The following is a 20218-nucleotide window of genomic DNA, read 5'->3' on the forward strand; positions in this document are numbered from 1 at the left end:
GTTGAACATTCAAAAGATCTTTTCTTTTTTAATATTTTAAGGAACACATTAATAGTACAAGTGGGTTCACAGCTTGAGCTGGGAGTTCAAGGTAAGCTTGGGTAACTGCAAGACCTCATCTCAAAAACAAAAAAAAACCCACCAAAACAATCTTCCTGTTTCAGCTTCCTTTTTAGCTGAGATTACAGCCATCTAATAAGAATACAAACTCACAAATAAGCTGTGTAATTTAGGCTCTTTTACATGTAAAACACTATTTTCACTATTTGTAAGAAGAGAAGTCTGCTTTACTTTTTTGTTGTTGTTGACTATGGGTTGTTGTGGGGCTTGAATTCAGGGCCTGGGTGCTATCCCTGAGCTTTATTACTCAAGCTAGCATTCTATCACTTTGTCATACAGCTCCACTTCTGGTTTGCTGGTGGTTAATTAGAGATAAGAGTATCATAGACCTTTCTGCATGGTCTGGCTTCAAAATCATGACCCTCAGTCTCTGGAGTAGCTAAGATTATAGGTGTGAGCCACTCACACCTGGCTTTACCCAATTTTCAAATAACATATTTCAACATGATTCGTTTTCTAGTTATCAATTTGAAAAATATAAGTTTACCAGGATAAAGATGTCTTGGTAGACAATGGCAGGGAATAACTACCTATTTTATAGAAAAATTTTCAGTTTTCCTGAGAGAGATTTGTTCTAAGGCCTATAACCGTGCAGCAGGGCTTGGCTGCCTTAAATAGAAACTTCATACTTGGGGTTCCAAGACATAAAATCCAGTATCTCATGGCATCAGCAAATGTCAAGTTCATATAGTTGACACTCAAAGCATTTTCAGCTTCTCTTGATTTTTCATGTATGTTTTCATAGCAAACAGAGCCAGAACTGGCTTAAAAATTTATACCTAAGATGCATTGGGCCGAGTATGTTATACATCTTTGATCTGATAAGATCAGCCCAACTTATAACTGAAGAACATAAATGAATACCAGTCCCCAATTTTCTCAGAAGGAAGTCTGCAAGGTGCTAAAAGTGCTGACACCCGAATAATTCCAGGCCCCCAAGTTTCCCCCTTTCTGGAAAATCCACTTCCTTTTTAGTGCATTTCCAAGGAGTATGAACAAAGTCCTGAGACAAGAGTAGTGAGATTCTGTACCTTAATTGTCTTCTTAGCAACACAAAATTAGCTAACTTAAGCTCCCTCCTGTGATTTTTTTCTTTAATGCTGTGCAGCTGGGTGTGCCTGGGGATCATTTTATTGTTAAAACTGGAGCCACACATGGAAAAGACATTAAAATAGGTTTGCTGCCTTGATACCCACAAAGATGAAAGGGCTTTCCTGATTTTTAATGTGCTGTGCTTTAGACAGTTGGGGTATGTGGGAAGGAAAAGGGGTTCTTAGATCTGCCAAACATCTTTCCAGTGAATCAATCCATCAGGTGTTAAGTCCACATCCCTGCCATACAGGAAGGAGGTGTGGGAGCGCTGAGTGTCTGCTTATTTGTCTTCTCAGTAGACTCCACACTATTTCCCCAGATTCCACTATGTTGGCTCTCTAACTCCCTGTTCAATCCTGGTACTTGTATTCAAAGGAAACTTACTGGGAAGTGCGCACGGATCGAGGCTGGCACTGGAGAGTGGAAAGATCACATTCTTTTGGTGGGATGGGGTGTGAGTAGCAAGCACCCTTTGGAAAAAAAAACTTTATCTACTGGTCTTTTGGGCCACTTTTTTTTTTTTTTTCTGGCCACTGCACAGAACCCTGCTGAGATAAAGAAAAAGCAACAAGGATCTAGCTCCACAGCTCTGACTGTAGGCACAAAGACCTCTGGGATTTCTTGTGCAAATTTTTAACAGAGGACATATTATTTTTATTAGGTTTGTTTAAACAAGAGCACAGTTCACAGTAGAGATGAAATTTAAGTTAATAACAAAACATAAACTGTTAAGTATGGGAGCATCGCTTTGCATGAATATTAAAAAAAACACAGAAAAGCACTTAAAATGGTAGGCTTCAAGAAACTTTTATGGCAAGTTAAATTATTGACACCTTCCTGTAACTGCACACTAATCCTGAGGATAAGCCTACCCTGTGGCTGCCATCCGGGGAACTTGCGCTCACTTCATTTAGAGCATGCGCTGGACATGGGCTGAAATTGGCAGCTTTAGTTCTCTTTCTGGTGAAATCCTCAACATAACAAATGCTTGTTATCTCACGAGAAGAAAAATATTTTGGATATTGCAAGGTTTAGTGCTATAATATCCCATGAAACACTTTCAGTCATTCACTTATTCTTAACTGGGTCATAAGCCAGAGTTTGGGAATTAGTTTTCATCTTTTCTATGTTCCTCTTTCTTTCTCCTTATGTCACAGGTTTTGCAATAGATTTATCTGCCATGCTAACTGCTTCCTTCAGGTTTCTCTGAGAACAATAACAATGGATTCTGCTTACTGTCTGTCTTCAATGAAGAGGAAATTCCACAGATTTTACCATTCAAACTACTGCATACATTTAGTTCCTTTGTTCCTAAATTGATTGTGTATGGCAGAGGAAATGTTATATTCAAGGAGTCAGTGGAAGCTGTGGACTCTTGTTCCTCATTTCTGCCTGAGCTACCACCTTTTTATATATTTAGTTTTGTATTGTTATTATGAAGGTGATGCACAGAGAGGCTACAGTTATGTAAGACAGGTAAATAGTGCATTTATTTTTTGCACAGTATTACCCCTTCCCTTAAACTCAGTTTCTCTCTCCCATTCCCACCCACAAGTTAAAAATGTATAGTTCATTTTCAACTATTTATAATTTGAGTAAAATTTATCTGTGCATAGCTCTGAAGTATATAATTTGGTAAGTTTGACAAATGTATACATTTGGTTAACCAACATCCCAATCAAGACACAGACTGTAATTATCATTCCAGAAAGTTCTCTTGTGTATGGCTTCCATCCAAGTCAACTACTGATTTTTTTCTTTTGCCAGTCCTGTGGCTTGAACTCAGTGTCCAAGGACAGTGCCCAGGTGCTTTTTGCTCAAGGCTGGTGCTCGGCCATTTGATCCACAGCACCACCAAAAACCTCTTGTTTTTTTCTGGGTATGTGATTCTGAAGAATCAAACCTAGGGCTTCATGTATGCTAGGCACTCACTCTACCACTAGGCTATGCTATGCTTCAGGCCTCTACTGATTTCATGTGTACTCTGTGTTTACTCTTCTCAACACCTTGTTTCTTCTTACCCTATTTTCACTCCTTGTGAGTAAATAAGTTGTGGAACTGCCAACATCAGAAGCTCTATGCCTTCAATCTGGAAGAGGGACAATGACTCCTACTGTCTTCTCCTCTCCTCTAGAGCAGCTTTGACGATGTATTTTGCTCTTTCCAGCTAGGATAGGAGCTTTTAGAGATGCTGTGGTCAAAATCTCACATGTAGGTCAGGCACTAGTGGCTCATATCTGTAATGCTAGCTACTCAGGAGGCTGAGATCTGAGGATCATGGCTGGAAGACAGCCCAGGAGGAAAATTTCATGAGATTTTTATCTCCCATTAATCACCAAAAAAGCGGAAAGTAGAGTCGTCTAGCCTGAGCAAAAAAAAAAAAAAAAAGCACAGAGAAAACACTAAGTTCAAGTCCTAGGACTGACACAAAAACAAAAACAAAAGAGTAAAAATATCTCACATGATTCTAGTACCTTCAGATACAGCAGCATGGTTCTCTGACCTCAGCATTAATCTTTTTCTTTGTTGTTGTCAGTAGTGGGACTTGAGCTCAAGGACAGTGCCCAAGGCAGAGTTCTTCAGCTCAAAGCTAGCACCCTACCACACCTCCAGCTTTCTGGTAGTTAATTGGAGATGAGTCTCAAAAGACTTTTGTATCAGGCTGGCTTTGATCCTCAGATCTTGGCCTCCTCAGAAGCTAGGAATATAGACGTGAGCCATTGGCATCCAGCCTCAACATAAATCCTATCAGTGACATTATCTGTTGTGCCACATCTGAAGGGAAATCTTAAATAGGAAAAGACCTGAAAGACCAGTGAGAAGGAAGGGGAGGCTTTGCCTCACTTACTATGAAGGCACATCCTTTAAGAGCCTGTATACATGCATAACTGCTAAAAAATTCAGTTTCCTACAATTAAGGGACACTGCTACCTTTACCAAGGCAACATGACAGGATGTAAATTTTTGCAAACCTGCCAAATCTTTACTTCTACCATCCCATTACAAAATGAGTTGTCTCAAATACACCTACAGTAATAATAATAGTAATAAAGTGTCATACCTCCATTTAAAAGTTGTTTTTTTCACTGTTGTGCTCTAAGCATTCTTTCTATACTATAGTTATAAGACTTTTATGAGACACATAGCTTGCAAATCCTTTCTCTTATTCAGTTGCATGCATTTAATTTGTTGGCAACTGTCCTTGAAAGCACCAACTTACTTCCTTTTGATCAAGTTCAATTTGTGTACATTTTCCTTTAGTCCCACAGACTCTTTAGATACAGAATTTACATTCATTCTGACAAGAAAATAGTCTAGTCCTCCTTCACACAAAAATGGGCCCATGCCAGAGGTCATTAGCAGAAGCCACCTGTACTGCATATACCTGGAATCCAGCCCTCTCTGAGGTTAGTACAGACCAAAAGTAAACACAACTAGTGCTGGTAAAATACTGTCTGCCCAAAAAGGCAGGATTCAGTTACAAGGAAAAAAAGGTCCTCTTTGTTTTGAAAGTGCTATATAGCCCTAACCAGCCTGACAAGAACAGCCAGGCCTGTCACTGCCAGCCAGAGGTTCCTGAACCTCAGAGCTTGTTTAGACCAGGCCTGCTTTGCTCCGATTCCAGGCACTGGTAAACTGATGTCCTATAACTACAGAGAATAGTAACATAGTTCGTGCCCTAGACCTCAGTCCCTTGTCTTCACAGTGATGTAGGCATTCCTGCCACAGAGGAGAAAATGAAGCTTGGAGAGGATTTTTGGCTGTCTACCTCCCATGCAGCAGAAATCAAAGTGGAGATATAAGTTCTTCTGATGTCAAGGGCTATCACCCCACCACCTCCATTCTCCAGTGTCAGAAGTCACCCAGAAAACTCTAGTGCTACATTGACAAAAGGTAATATATAGAATCTCAGCTTAGGAAATTAGATTCACAATCATCACCACTACCACCCTGCAAAAAAAAAAAAGCCACAAATGAAGAAGCAGAATTAGCTATAAGACTAGACCATAAGTCTCGGACAAAAACCAAAGTTTTTGTTTCTGTTTTATTTCCCCTCCCCTCCCTTTGGGCTAGAACTCAGGGTCTGGGTGCTGTGCCTGTGCTTCTTTTGCTCAAAGCTAGCACTCTACCACTTAAACCACAACTCTACTTCTAGCTTTTTCTGAGATTAACTGGAGATAGGAATCTCATGGACTTTCCCTGTGGGCTGGCTTCAAACCACAATCCTCAGGTCTCAGCTTCCTGAATAGCAAAGACTACAGGTATGAAGCACCAGCATCCATTCAGCTAAAGTATATTTATTTAGTTTTTACTAGTGAAAGGTGAAAGGACAAAGGTTAGAATGAAGTAGTGTAAGAACATAGAGCCCATCTGGGCTCCTTGGCCAGGAAAGGTTTTCACTGGCCCTGAATGCAATGCAAGAGAGATTGAAGCATGCTTTGTCTTTCTCCAGCTAGAAGGGGGAACTTTGAGAAAAGTCTGTTTCTTTAACAGGTCTGCTGTTTACAAGGTGCCTAAGAAGCAGTCTTTTAGAAAAACTACCTATAACCTCAGGAGTGTGTACGTAGATGAGAAAAACTAAGTCAGACCTTACTTTCCACAGTTCAATAGGACGGGCCTTCTCTGCCTTCCTATTGCATCTGTGTATTTTGGGTGGGTGTGGGAAGGTATAACAGGTTAGATTTTTTTTCTCCCCTTGGTGGTTATCTGCCATTATTCAGCTTCACTTTTTTTCCCTAAAAGTCTGCCGGGCAAGGTGGCTTACATCTGTAATCCTAGCTACTCAGGAGGCTGAGATCTGAGGATCAAGGTTCAAAGCCAGCCCAGGCACAAAAGGACCTGAGACTCCTATCTCCAATTAACCTCTAGAAAACGGGAAGTGGGGCTTGGCTCAAGAGTAAGGTGGTAGCCTTTAGCTGAAGAGCTCAGGGACAGCGCCCAGGCCAAGGGGGGAGGCATGGGGGAGGAAGATCCACTGGAGGCACAAGTCAGATCTACCTTAGAGAGCACTGGGCAGCATTTACAAGTCTGTGCCACATGGTTATTTCATACTCCGCAGAGTACTTTTGAAAAATGACTTGCTGGATATCACTAACTCTTAAGTCAAATTATATGACATTTGAAAATTTTTTAGTGTAAAAGCCACAAATAAATGTGAAAGAGCCCACTGTAAAGAATAGGAAGTAAAAGAAAACCATATAGAAACTAAAACATGAATAGTCTAAATAAGAAAACAAAATAAATTGATTCAAATATTTAACCAGACGAAAGCACTCAAGGAAATTAAACCATTGAATTTTTTTCCCCATGAAAGTGTGCCAAAATATATAACATAATGATTTTTCAGGAGTATGTGATGCTACTCTAATGAGCAACACTGCTAGCACTCTCTATGGCTAGTACACCGAGACATATGTGAGCATCAGTTCAATAATTTACCCAAGCTAGAAACACCAGGACATCAAGTAGATGTGTTTGTGACACTGGGGTTTGAATTCAGGACCTCGTATTATTTTGGCAGGTGCTCTACCACTGAGCCACACCTCCAGCTCTATTTTATATTGTTTTTGAGATAGGGTCTTGCTCTAGTTTAGGTTGCCTATGCTTGCTGAGATAACAGGAGGGTACCATAATACCCATTTTCTCTCCACTGAGATGGAGCCTCATAAACTTAGCCTAGAGCCTCCATTTTTATAACCTGTGCCTTCCATGTTGTTTAGAACAGGTGCATGCTGTTGTACCTAGCTACAGGTTGAGAAGGACAGACATTTCATGAAATTTTCTGCCTGGGCTGCCCTTGAACCATGATCCTCTCGGGGAGTTCACACCTGTAATCCTGCCTACCTGAGAGGCTAATCCATATGCCTGGCTAGATGGGTAGTATTTTATTTTATTATTTTTTTTCTTTTTTTATTGTAATTAGTAAAAGGGTTACATGATATTTGCCAGATAGAAGGTGCATTAATTCACATACATTGATACCCTTTCACATGTCTTGGTAGATGGGTAGTATTTTAAAACAATGGTTTCTTACCTGACTGTAGATTCAAACCACTACAGGAGAGAGTTCTGAAAAGTTCCTTCCACCTAATTCTTATATCCTAATTTAACAGTTCTCTAGAAGAGAAGCCCAGGCAAGGAGAGTTAAAAATAACATGGAAAAAATGAAATATTCAGCTTGATTTAAAGTCACTAGTTCAATTGGAAAATGAAGCAGAGAGAAAAGAAATTACTTTAAGCTATTGACATTGATAACTAAGACAACCTGCTCTCTCGTGATGGATGACCTTGGCCCTCTCCCCAGAAAGGTCAATTAATGTGAAGCAAAGAAATCCATTTCAATTCTTTTATGGCCAGAAACTATAAATCTTCATATTATATCTCCTAAGCTGAACTGTTGTGATTTTAAAAATGTAATGAATACTTATTTTAGAAATAATAAAAAAAGAGGAGAACATAGTCTTCACCGCTTGTCATATTAAGGTAACCATGGTTAACTTGGGTTGCACGCAAGTAAAGCTGAGATCAGATTGCACATATGGTGCCACAACCTGATGTTTTCATGAAACAATACAATGTGGAAACCTTCCCAGGCTGCGGAGTACTGACCCATAGCATGGCTGTGTGTGGCTGCCAGGTACTCCACTGTTGGATATGGTCATTGTTTACTTACAGGTTTATGTTACTTTTGGTTTATTCATGCACTCAGTTTATAGTTCAACGGTTCATGGTCTGAACTAAGATTAAGCTGACAAATACTAAATCGATAAAAGCAGTGGTACAATGGTAGAATGAAGTGGAGAAGTTCCTGATACGTATATAACGCTTGCCAATTTCATTGTTGTAAATGCTCCTGCCACGACCAATTGCAAGATATCAAGTTAACAAGAATGTGGAAGTACTGGCTTGCAAACAAGAATATTGAACTGCTGGCTTTCTGGAGTCTATTTACTCTTAGAGAAAACTTTAGCCTGGTAAGTTTTTCAGTTAGGACAGCTGTGGGAAAGGTGGAGTGGGTAGGGCTCCTGTAAATGAAGATGAACAACAACACAGTTTCAGTACCTTAAACTCAAAATACAGATATGAGAGGTGCCAAGTGAATCCATCATTGGGTCAGCTAGTTTGTGGAAGGTTTAATACAGATTTTTAGACATTAATGTAATAGTGAACTCCATGTTAGCACATTCAGAAGACCACGGTCTTTGAAAAGACTGACATGACTTTACTGAGGTTCCATATATTTACATATACATGGGGACAAGGATGATATTTCTGTGAGGCTGGTGTAAGAATTAAATACAACATTATAGTACATAAAGGAGATAGGTGCCCATAGTTCACCTCCCAAATAGCTTGTATTACAGGCATGGGCATTAAAAAAAGGCAGAATGGGAAAAACTGTGAGGCTCTACCTCAACAGGAAAGGGAATAAGTGTCATTTCAATTGTGGTGGGAAGTATAAACATGAGTATCATGGTGTAAGCCAGCCTTGGCATACATCAACATAAGACCCTCTCTCAAAAATAGCCAGAGCAAAAAGCTGGGTGTGAAACTGCAATCTGAGGATTGAGGTACAAAGCTAGTCCAAACAGGAAGTCTGTGCAAATCTTTTCTTCAATTAACCACCAAAAAGCTAGAAGTGGAGGTGAAGATCAAGTGGTGCTTTTCTGCTTAAGGCTAATGCTCCAAAAGTGACAGTGCCTAGACCCAATTCAAGCCCCACGTACCTGCACATGCGCACACACTACACACACACACACACACACACACACACACACACACACACACACACACGAACAAAAAGGGCCAAAGATGTGGCACAAGCCTCAAGTTCAAAGCCTAGTGTCACCAAAAAAGTAAAAATGTAAATACTATAGCTATTGTTCCCCTAAAGGAGGACAGGAATTGTAACACTCACTGTAGTTTCAGATCCATCAGCCGTGTTTTTCTTTCAATTCTGTATTTCTATGAATGGTGGGCCACATCAGCCTGGCAAGTCTGACAAAAACTTACAATGGACCACCCTATACTTACCTGTTCATGTGTGGCTGAGGCTTTCTTCATTCCACAGTGGCAAAGCCAAACAGAGACCTCATAGGTCACTTGGGCCACAGAGCCCAAAGAATGAACTATCTGGTCATTTACAGATTTGCTTAACCAGTCCATGCTTTGTAAAAGCAAACATGTTCTTTCCTTTTTACAATATCAAAAGAAAACAAGAGTGGTTAAAAAAGTAAGAAATGTAGATCCCTAGAAATTGAAAAATGAGTGTTGATTCCAAGAATGAAATAAGTGAGTTGGCACTGGCAGCTCACTACTACCCAAGAGATTGCTATATGAAGGATCACAATTTGAAGCCTGCCATTTTGAAGCTTGCCAGGGGAGTTCATGAATGCATCACTCCATCTCTAATTAACCACCAAAAAGCAGGGCTGGAGACATGGTTCCAGTGGTATCACCATTTGTGAGCTTATGGTTCCAGTGGTAGCACCAGCTGTGAACAAGTAAGCCAATCAAATGTGAGACCTGAGTTAAAAGTCCAGTTCCTACCCCACCAACCCTCTCTCTCTCTACACACACACACACACACACACACATTCACACATGATCTACTTGAAAAGATCTACTTGTAGACTCATTTGGAGCTCAACTTCATCCTAGAGTTTCAAGTATTATCTCCCCTTTCCCTGCCAGGTGCTGGTCCTGGGGCTTGAACTCTATCTGGGCACTGTCCCTGAGCTTTTGTGCTCAAATGGTAGAGCAGTAGGCCTGACCACATTTCCATTCTCTGCTTTTTGGTGGTTAATTGGAGATGAGTCTCACAGACTTTTTTGCTCAGGCTGGCTTTCAACCTCGATCCTCAGATCTCAGCCTCCTATATAGCTACTATTACAGATGTGAGCCACCAGTGCCTAGCACATATATAACTTAAGTATTTTGTAAGTGAATTTTTGTACAAGGTTATTGTTATTTCTGGTCCACGAATGCACTTGAATATGGAACCTTGAAGACTGAATGTAGGGAACACGAATATGAAAATTATTTATAACCTGGCAAAGACTGACTGGAACCGCATTAGTCCAGTCATGTAAGTTGATCTCTCTAACTACAGGTAAAATAACATTCCAAACACCAAAAAATGCATACAATCAGAACCGTGCAGGGTAGGGGCTTAAGAAGCCATTTCCCTTGCTAATTTTTGATATTTACATGGAATGTTCTTCATGCAGCAAATAATTTACCAATGATCCTGACAGACTGAAAATGATACATCTTTGCCACGACATAAATTAATTCCTTCAGTGGGAAACTGCTAAAATGGACAAGATGTCATAAAGATTTCTTTATGTCTGAAGCAAAGGAAATGATTCCATTTCTTCCAAATAGTCTTACATGAAAAATAAACTCTCACTTTAAACTGTCCTGGAGTTCTGAGGCACTCATTACTAATTGGGGCTTATTGATTTGCTGTTGGACATGAATAAGTCACATTACCTCATGTATGAAACATACCCTGTTGGAGACTGTTTGTCCCCATATTCCATATAAATATTCCATATAAATAAATACTAGAGAAATAGCCAGAAAAGAGAATTGCAACATTATACTACACCCTCAAAGTTCTGCTCTTAGCTTTCTATAATAAATGTTACACATAAAGATGGTTAGAATGTCAGTCTTCAGGAAATATAAAGATGGCCAAAGGATCAATACAGAGGAGCCAGTTTGTCCTCCAGAAGAATGATTTTGATCTGTTGCTCAGGGAAGAACTGAAAACCATACACACCATGATATTCAGTATTTACACAAATACTCTGTTCCAATCACATCAGTACCCTTTATGCAAATATGTGATATAATTACTTTGTAAAGAGAAAAGGGGGTTTTGGTCCATGGTTTTAGGAGGGTTCAGTTCATGAATGAGTGGACCAACTGCTTTTAGGCCTCTGGTGGTGGAGTGGGACATTATGGAGAGCATGGTGTAGCAAAACTGCTCACCTCATGGCCAAGAAAGAAGAAACTGAGGTCACAACATTCTGAATTAGGACACTAAAAGCTGTAACCTAAAAGTTTCCTTCTCCCACCATTTCCCCCAAATCCCCAGGCTGGAGACCACGTATTACACATGTGTGTTGAGCATCAGATTTGCTCAAGGTGACATCAGCTGTAAGGGAAATTCTGGTTATTCTAGACTCACTAGGAAAACTTTTATCCTAATTAATACTCTTGAAATAAAAATTCTGCTTTTTCTTGTTGTTTGTTCTGGACGATACAAGAGTCTTGCACCTGCTACCCAGGCAGGTGGCCATAAGCCTGACTGTTAACAGTAATATTCTGAAACACATTGAGAAATGCTACTGTGGTCACTTCTGATGGGAGATGGCTAAAAAAGACATACGTAGAGTGTATGAGAAAGACAGCATTACTCCCAGTTGATGAGGTGATGGATACTTAGGAGATGTTGCTGTGATGGCAAGTGTGTTCTCTTTACTCTTGGAATTGACCAAAATCTCTAACAAGGGCCATTATTCCCTAGGCCCTGTACCTCTGCATCCTGACCACTTGTTCTGCTCTAGGACCTGTTGCTTTTCCACTCTTACCCTCACCCCCCTTGCCATGTTCTCTTGGCTGGAGCTCACTTAGTCCCCTCTTACCCAACTCCCCGTCTCTCCTTCCCCCTTACTGACTCCTTTCCATTTTCCCTGAGGAAGCTTTTCTATCCAGGGCAGTTTCTCCATTTCTCCCTGGAGTGCTCTGTCACCGAGTTCCTCTACAGTTGAGGACAACAATGCTAAATGTATTTGTGTTATTTATTGGACAATTGCCTATACTCCTTCTGGGGGAAGGAAAAATCTCTTCACTGCTTCTCACACAGGACCAAGAAGATGCTTTGCATTTTTACATGCTTGATGTGAAGCATATAATGTGTTCAGTCTAGAGCCCAGGGTTCACTCTGATTTGCTCTCACAGTGAAATGACCTTAGAGAGCCAGTATGGGACTAGCTTGAAATCAGGGAAGCCCCAATAGTTAGTAACTATAGTTAGTAACTGAGTTGATATTTTTCTGCTTTTCAGTTCTGATTCCCATTTCTTCCAGCAAGTACAGGAGAGAGAGAGAGAGAGAGAGGGAGAGAGGGAGAGAGAGAGAGAGAGAGAGAGAGAGAGAGAGAGAGAGAGAGAGAGAGAGAGAGAGAGAGAGAGAGAGAGAGAGAGAGAGAGAGAGAGAGGGGCCAGGCCTCCTATCCACTCCTATGGCTAGTGTCTGGTACCCAGGAGATATTCCAAATGTGGTTTCGTTCTTAATCATTTTACTATGAAAAAATCTTCAAAAAACAAGGAAAATTAGGGAGAATGGATTCCATGTGGCATCACTCAGCTTCAACAATAACCATCATATGGCAGTCTTGTTTTATAAACCCCTTCACCTGCAGGCCCAGGATACCAGCCACTTCATCCATGCATAATGGTTAGGCCTCCAGATGGCTGCACAGTTATACTGATAATCTTTAACTAGTTTTTCAATAATGACTATGTGAACAGATCAACAGAAATCAGCCAAGGGTCCAGGTTGTCTTTTGTTCCCAGCACCTCTCTCTCTCCACTCACCTGTTGGAGTGCTGCTTCGGAATGAAGAGGAGGGTGTGATGGGTGGGGTCACAGGGGGAGTAAGGCTTCCACTGCTATGGCGTGGTGGAGTGGACACATTCCCTCGAGACACAGAGCTGGATAGGGTCAGAGAGAGTTTTGGCTGAATCTTCTTCTTCAGGGACTCTTGCTCTCGGCGGGCAGCATCCGTCATGAATCTGAAACAACAGTGGCAGGTCAGCAGCCTGGACCATTTGCACAGTGAGGGATGGTCTGAAAATCTCTGAAGCTCTAAGAACACCCGATTCAAATCTGAAATCTCATGACAGCTGCTCAAGGCAACTGCTGGTGGTAGGAGGGCTTGAACTCAGGGCCTGGGCATTGTTCCGAGCTTTGTTATTCAAAGCTAATGATTTACCACTTTGAGCTTCAGTGCCACTTAGTTTTCTGGTTGTTTATTGGAGAAAAGATTCTCACTGACTTTCCTGCCCAGGGTGACTCTGAGCTGCGATCCTCAGATCTTAGCCTCCTGAATAGCTAAGGATTACAGGTGTAAGCCGCCAGTGCCCAATTTAGCTTATTTTTAAGATTCCTCAAAGTTGGGCCCATTTTTTTTAGACAAGTAGCTCTTCATCAGAAAACTTCTATACCCAAAATAAATGACAGATCTCCCCACATTTCAGTGTTTCATTTCCAAGATCACCTCTCCCTGGGAACGCCCTTTTTCTTCTTACCCATTCTTAAGGGCTTTGCCACTTATGAGGGGCATCTTCTTTCTCTGAAGGCCAAGCATCCTTAGTAGTTGAACCATTTAACTGGTATTTAATATATACACCCTCAAAGACACCTTGATTCTTGAAATTCTCCAGATATTCATACTGTGGTTTGGATTTTAAGTATTTTCTTAGCTATTTGAGGTATTGACTTATACAAGGCCCAAGCCCACCTTGGACTACAACTGCAAAATGCTGAGTACAGGGTTTGCTCACACACAGCCAGAAGGCTGGGATGAAAGCAGTATAAAGAGACAAAAAGGATTATCAAGCACATTTAAAAAATAAGATAAACAGATCTAAAAAGAAAAAAAGATTATCAAAGAAGGGCAAAGGCTGCATCTCCTACTAGTTTCACTTCGGAAACTTTTGACTTTTTTAGTGCTGGGACTGCAGGCATGGGCCACCACATCCAGCCTGGAAGAACTCAAGTCTGAGTTATACAGAGAGACCCTGTCTCAAAAATACATATATAAAGGGAATGCTACACTGTTGGTAAGAATGTAAACTGGTTCAGTCACTTTGGAAAAAAAGTATAGCGATTCTTAAAAGGCTAAACATAGGGACGCTCCATGGTCCAGGAATCCCACTCCTGGGCATTTACCCAAGGCCATTACTAAAGCTACCAGCACAACCATGTTCATTGCAGCATTTACTATAGCTAAGATATGAACCAATCTAGATGCCCCTTAGTAGATGAATGGATCAAGAAAATGCAGTATATATACACAATAGTATCTATACTTACATCAGGAAGAATGACATTGTCCCATTTGTATGGAAATGTAAAAGACTTAGAAACATAGGCCCCAAGATTTCCCTCATTTGTAATAATGAGTATGTTTAGGATAGTCCTAGTAGAGGATCACAATAGCTCAATAGATATGTACATGTGACCATATAAAATGATGCTACTCAAAATGAACTTGAAGATATGGAAACAAGATTTTGTTTCAGAAGTACTATGTGAAATTATTTCTTTTTTCTTTTGTTTCCCCACACTTTGGTTTATTCCCTGTTGTCATTTTTTTTTGGTACCCTGTGTCTTGTATATATGTTTATCTGATTTGAGGAAGGGAAGGGAAATAACAAAATGGTGAGAGAAAGAATAAAGGGTGAACCAATGCAACAGTGAATACAAGACACTATGCTGGAAATGCACTTTACACCTGCGGGGAGAGGGGTAGTAGGGAGGAAGAACATGGGAGAAAATGAGGGAGGAGGTAATAATGTTCGACAAGAAGCTCATTACCTGCAAATCAAAACAACTCTAAGATTCCACCTCACTCCAGTTAGAATGGCCAGGATCAGGAAAACAAATAATAACAGATGCTGGAGGGGATGTGGCCAGGAGGGATCACTACTACACTGTTGGTGGGAGTGCAAACTCGTTCAACCACTATGGAAAGCAGTGTGGCAGTGCTTCAAAAGGCTAAACATAGAACTCCCCTATGACCCAGCAATTCCACTACTTGGCATTTACCCAACCATCCAGAAACAAGGACATACTAAATCCACTAGCACAACAATGTTCATTGCAGCACTATTCACCATAGCAAAGATATGGAACCAACCTAGATGTCCCTCAGTTGATGAGTGGATCAACAAGTTGTGGTATTTGTACACAATGGAATTCTATGCTGCTGTCAGAAAGAATGACATCGCCCCATTTGTTAGGAAATGGAAAGACTTAGAAAAGATCATATTAAGTGAAGTAAGCCAGACTCAAAGGAACTTAGGCTCAATGGTTTCCCTCATTCGTCATAATCAGTAGAAACCTTGGGCTCTACTAGCAGAGATTTGCAATAGAGCAAAATCTTGATACATAAGGCCATATAGTATGAAGCTAATTGAAAGGACCTCCAGGATATCGCAACAAAAGCCATATAACGAATGATTGTTGTCCTTAATGTACTATGTTGTCTCTCATCTCCTTTGCTGTCCCTTGGTTATCTCATATTGTTATAGTATCTCACTTTGTTATCTGATATGTTGAATTTATTTGTATTTGGTTATTTGAAATTTGATAGGGAAGGGGGGAAAACCAAGACGGGTGGGGGGTGTGGGGGGGGAGGGAAATGGGTACCAAGACATGTGAAAGGGTATCAATGTACGTGAATTAATGCACCTTCTATCTGGCAAATATCATGTAACCCTTTTACTAATTACAATAAAAAATGCAAAAAAATAAAATAAAATAAAGTTAGATCTGCAAAAAAAGAAGCTCATTACCTTACTTATGTAACTAACCATTCTGAACATCACCCTTACAATAAATTAAAATTCAAATACATGTATTTATATACACAAATTGATATAGACATATATAAACTAGTTTAGACACATATGAACCCAAGTTTACCCTTCCAATACTCCTTGTGTTAGTAATAGAGTTTGTCCTTTGCTTCCTGTATAATCATGTAATAGGAGATGAAAAAGAATCTGAAATGCGAAATGCTAGCTTTTTCTTAAAAAGCATAAATCCTTGATGACTTTTTTATCATCATCTGTGGACAGTGGATGAAGAACACAGTGAACAATGTATAAAGTGTCCTGGTAATAAAGCATTTGTGTGTTCCTAGCCAACAGGCAAAACATCACCACATCACACCACACCCATAAATGTTCTGCGTCTTTCTCCTATGGATGTGGGTTCTGATTACTTCAATAAAATTCATCATTAACTGATACCAATCATGGTATTTTACCCAAGGGAATTTACATTCTGCCTACAGAATTCCTTAACATATTTCTTCACTACACTGTGAAGTTTTGAGAGTTAGTGGATAGCACCCGTGTCTGGTGAAAGCTTGATTAAACACCTAATGAAACAACAGCAATATTGTTATAGTGTCTTTAAATTCCTACTTTTATACTTGGGAGTTGGATGGCACACTTCTTGAATGACTCCTGCAACACCATCCAAATACATGAACTAAGTTTTATATGGGAACTGAACTGTAATAAAGCTACATGGCTTTGCCCTCAGCTCCACACTTTTGTGCTATAAGATGGTGAAAGAAGAAAGGAACAGTCAATGCAAATAAGGTTTGCACATGGGAGCCAGGTACTCCTTTATTCCAAAGTAAAATTGGTTCTGCAGCTCTTAAACTTTTCCTCCCCTTCTCATAAACCCCTACTCAAAATATAGATTCATGGAAAAATGGCAAGTAACTTGCGCTTTCTTTTATTACTCCAAGTATATTGCTAAATAGCATAGTGCTGAACTGCTCTAATCGGGGTATGTGCCAGGAAGTGGGCAAAACCACAAACAAATCCACAGCTTCTTCCAGGAAAACCAACACTTCTAGATAGCATAGAACTCAGGAGGTAAAAGAAACACAGGCGATGGGACAGAGAAACTTTACATCTTGCTCTTCAGTTAAAGAGCATGGTATTTGATGTCTGACAGGTTGGAGTTTAAACCTGACTTAGGTATGTACTATTGTCATTTGAGACAAGTTGATAAATCTTTCTAAGCCTGTTTTAGTTACAGGTCGAGCAACTCTTATGCAAAGTGGTTGGGGTGGGAAGTGTTTCACATTTCAGAGTTTGTCAGCTTTTGGAGTATCTGCATTGGCTTTATCAATTGCGTATCTCAAATCTAAAAAAAATTGAAGTTTAAATTGTAACCTTGGATTAGTATTTGGATCTGGGGTACAAATAACCTGCCAAAACCCTAGGTAAGGGAATGAGTGAATAAACAAACCTGACAAGATCCTAGGTAAGGGAATGAGTGAATGAACAAACATCTTCTCTTTCCTGCATAAGAGTTTGATCTTTGGTTAACTTTGGTATAACAATGACCCCAACATGGGTTTGGAGGAACTGTATACAGTCTGCAGGTACCTAGTATGGGCCTTGTTTCGCATGCCTCTTGTTCCTGTGAAGTGTTACAAGAGCTTTGATGTCTTTCAGGTAGGGTCTTATGACAGGATTCCAACTCTCTTACACTGGAACAGCTAATGATGCCCTGCTGGCAAAGGCTAGCAGACCTGCCAATGGACCCAGTGCCTTAAGGATCCCTTAGCCACTTTTTGAATATGAATGTTCATGACCTATGATGACAATTGATAATGGATGAAGCACTACAGTGCTGTGTGTGCATTACTACAGTTTGAATTCAGGGCTATCAGGGTGCTCTAACCCTTGAGCCATGGCATCTGTCCATTTTTAACTATGCTTCCCATAGGGTTAAGTGTTTGTCAGCGGTTTCTCTAGACAGCAATCCTCATTTCTCACATGTAGCTGGGGGAATGATCCTGCCATTCCCCCATGTTTCTTACATGCCAAACTTTGGATTGAGATGGGATCTCACTAACTTTTTCCAAGGCTTTCATTAACTTTTTCAATTCTCCCAATTTTTACCTCTGGAGTAGCTGGTATTAGGGATGTGAGCCTAGTATCAAAAACTTGAAGCCTTTTCCACATCATCTCCAGTGAAGAATTGGTAATTCATGTTTCTCATTTTAAAATAACTACCTTCCTACAGCTCAGATACAAAACAATTGCAAAACTACAGAACACTCCTACCCTTTTCACCAGCTGTACAGATGGCAATCTCTCATTGGTTTATGTCTTGTAAGAGCTTTCTAGAAGTGAGAGTGAGGCACCATATTGTGTTAAATATAAAACAATACTTAAAGCGCTGCTATTAACCCCTTCATTTTTCATTCCCCTTGCTTCCTCTCTTGGAGATTGTGAACTAAGGCAAGCTTGCCACACTGGTCATACAGCTGCACAACTTAGTCTCTGATCACAAACACACGGACAAGTGTCATTTATGGGAATGCTGGTTAAAGTGGGTTCCTGTCTCCCTTGCAGTCTGGCCCACTCTGTGTTCCCCTGTCCTTATTGACCTTTGTTTATTTTTTTTAATATTTAGTGTCTAGCTGTTTCTTAAGCTAGCCACAATTTGCCATCCTGCAGCCTCAGCCTCCTGTGTTTATTTATTGAGACTTATTAAACTATTAAAGTTTTTTTTTTTTTTTGCCAGTCCTGGGCTTGAGCTCAGGGCCTGAGCACTGTCCTTGGACTTTCTCAAGGCTAGAGCTCTACCACTTGAGCCTCAGCACCACTTCCGGCTTTTTTCTATGTATGTGGTACCGAGGAATTGAACCCGGGTCTTCATGCATGCTAGGCAAGCACTTTAACCACTAGGCCAAACTCCCGGTCCCTTAAACTATTAAAGAATGCAACGTTCCATCAATATATCTGCTGGCCAAAAAGTGGGTAGATAAGTGAGGACAAGATCTTGCAAAGACTTGAGTTGACAGGGAAGGCAATGACACCGGGAAAAGCCAAGGGCTTGACTCAGTTGCAAAGCTCTGAGCAGTGACCAGACAAAGGTATCTTCCAGCCCCAAGATAGCTGCATGCATAATCAAAGGCCCACAGCCATGGCCTTTCCACCAGCAAGCTGTAATTGTCCCCTGAATTCCTATGGCCAGTGGTTGTTCAGGCTTAGGAAGCCATGTCTGTGCCTCTGGTCTGTAAGCATCTGCAGGGGATTTAGCTAGGAGAAGTGATGTTCTGTGAGATACCTACAGTACTCATAAGGGAAAGGGGACAAAGATCCTGGCTAAGTGGGCTTACTCATATTACTCATTTTTTTTCACAGAAACTGCTGGCAAGAGCCCAGCACAGAGTTAGAACTGTAAATCAAGGGCTTCAAAAGGTGGGGGGCTGGGCTTCTTTGTATTGAGAAATCAGGTAGTTCTCCAAGTTGGAAGACTGGGCATGCAGGAGTACGAAGAGAATCCCTAGGAGTTACAGGCTTAAGTGCATGGGTGCAGAGGGTACATGGTAGGGAATGCAAATGGCAGTCAAGCCCTGCTATGTGCCTGCCTGGCTCTTGAAGGTTCCTACAGTGGGGCAGCGGGGTGCATTCTGGGAAAGGCTGGCTGTGCTACCTCTCCTCCTCTTTGGTTTGCGTTGCTTCCTGCTCCGATTTGGCAGCAGCAGGCTTCAGGGCTGGATCTGCTTTCACTGACTTGGAAGATGATCACATAATTCATACACAGACATTACTAAAACCTACATGGTGTGTGCCTAGAATTAAATTAAGTGTATATTAGAAACAAAATATTTAGCTCAAAGCTCATTAATTTTTACTATAAACAATGTTTTGAAGGTTTATACTTATTTTGTTGGTTGAGCTGAATGACTATGCTATGGTATGTATTCTATGCTTAGGGACATATTGTTGCCAGCCTGGAACTGGCCATGGTGAAAGTATTTGCCCCCCCACAAAATGAACAAGTATTACAAATCAAGATTTTAACCCTAAGACTTAGTGCCAAGTACTGGCCAGTACACCTTGTGGTGTAGTTTTTTTTTTTTTTTAAGGGAGGGGGTATTTGAATTAGGTCTTTGCTGACTCACTACAGGAATCATCAAGGAAGGGACATCAATTAGGTAAGAAAGGCTTTTTTTTTTTGCTTGTTTTCTTGTCTTTAAATCAGATTCTTGCTGTGTACCCAGACGGGGCTTAAAAAAAAAAAAAAAAAAGAAGAATCAGAAGTTTATAAGTCATGGGGCTGGGCCTGTCCCTGAGCTCTTCAGCTCAAGGCTAGCACTCTGCCACTTGAGTCACAGCCTCACTTCTGGTTTTCTGGTGGTTAATTGGAGATAAGAGTCTCACAGACT

The 20218-nt window shown here is 40.6% G+C and overlaps 1 protein-coding gene across 1 annotated transcript in view; it reads right to left on the reverse strand.

Moving 5' to 3' along the window:
• Jazf1 (JAZF zinc finger 1) overlaps nucleotides 1–20218 on the reverse strand; it is a 318398-nt gene that overhangs the window by 33233 nt on the left and 264947 nt on the right. The window contains exon 3 of the mRNA XM_090332809.1: nucleotides 12820–13016. Within this exon, the coding sequence (XP_090188935.1) occupies nucleotides 12820–13016 (197 nt within the window). The remainder of the gene's footprint in view (nucleotides 1–12819; nucleotides 13017–20218) is intronic.

The sequence above is a fragment of the Megascapheus bottae genome, chromosome 5 (assembly GCF_031878675.1).
Source record: "Megascapheus bottae isolate mThoBot1 chromosome 5, mThoBot2.hap1, whole genome shotgun sequence".
Classification (NCBI taxonomy): Eukaryota; Metazoa; Chordata; class Mammalia; order Rodentia; family Geomyidae; genus Megascapheus; species Megascapheus bottae.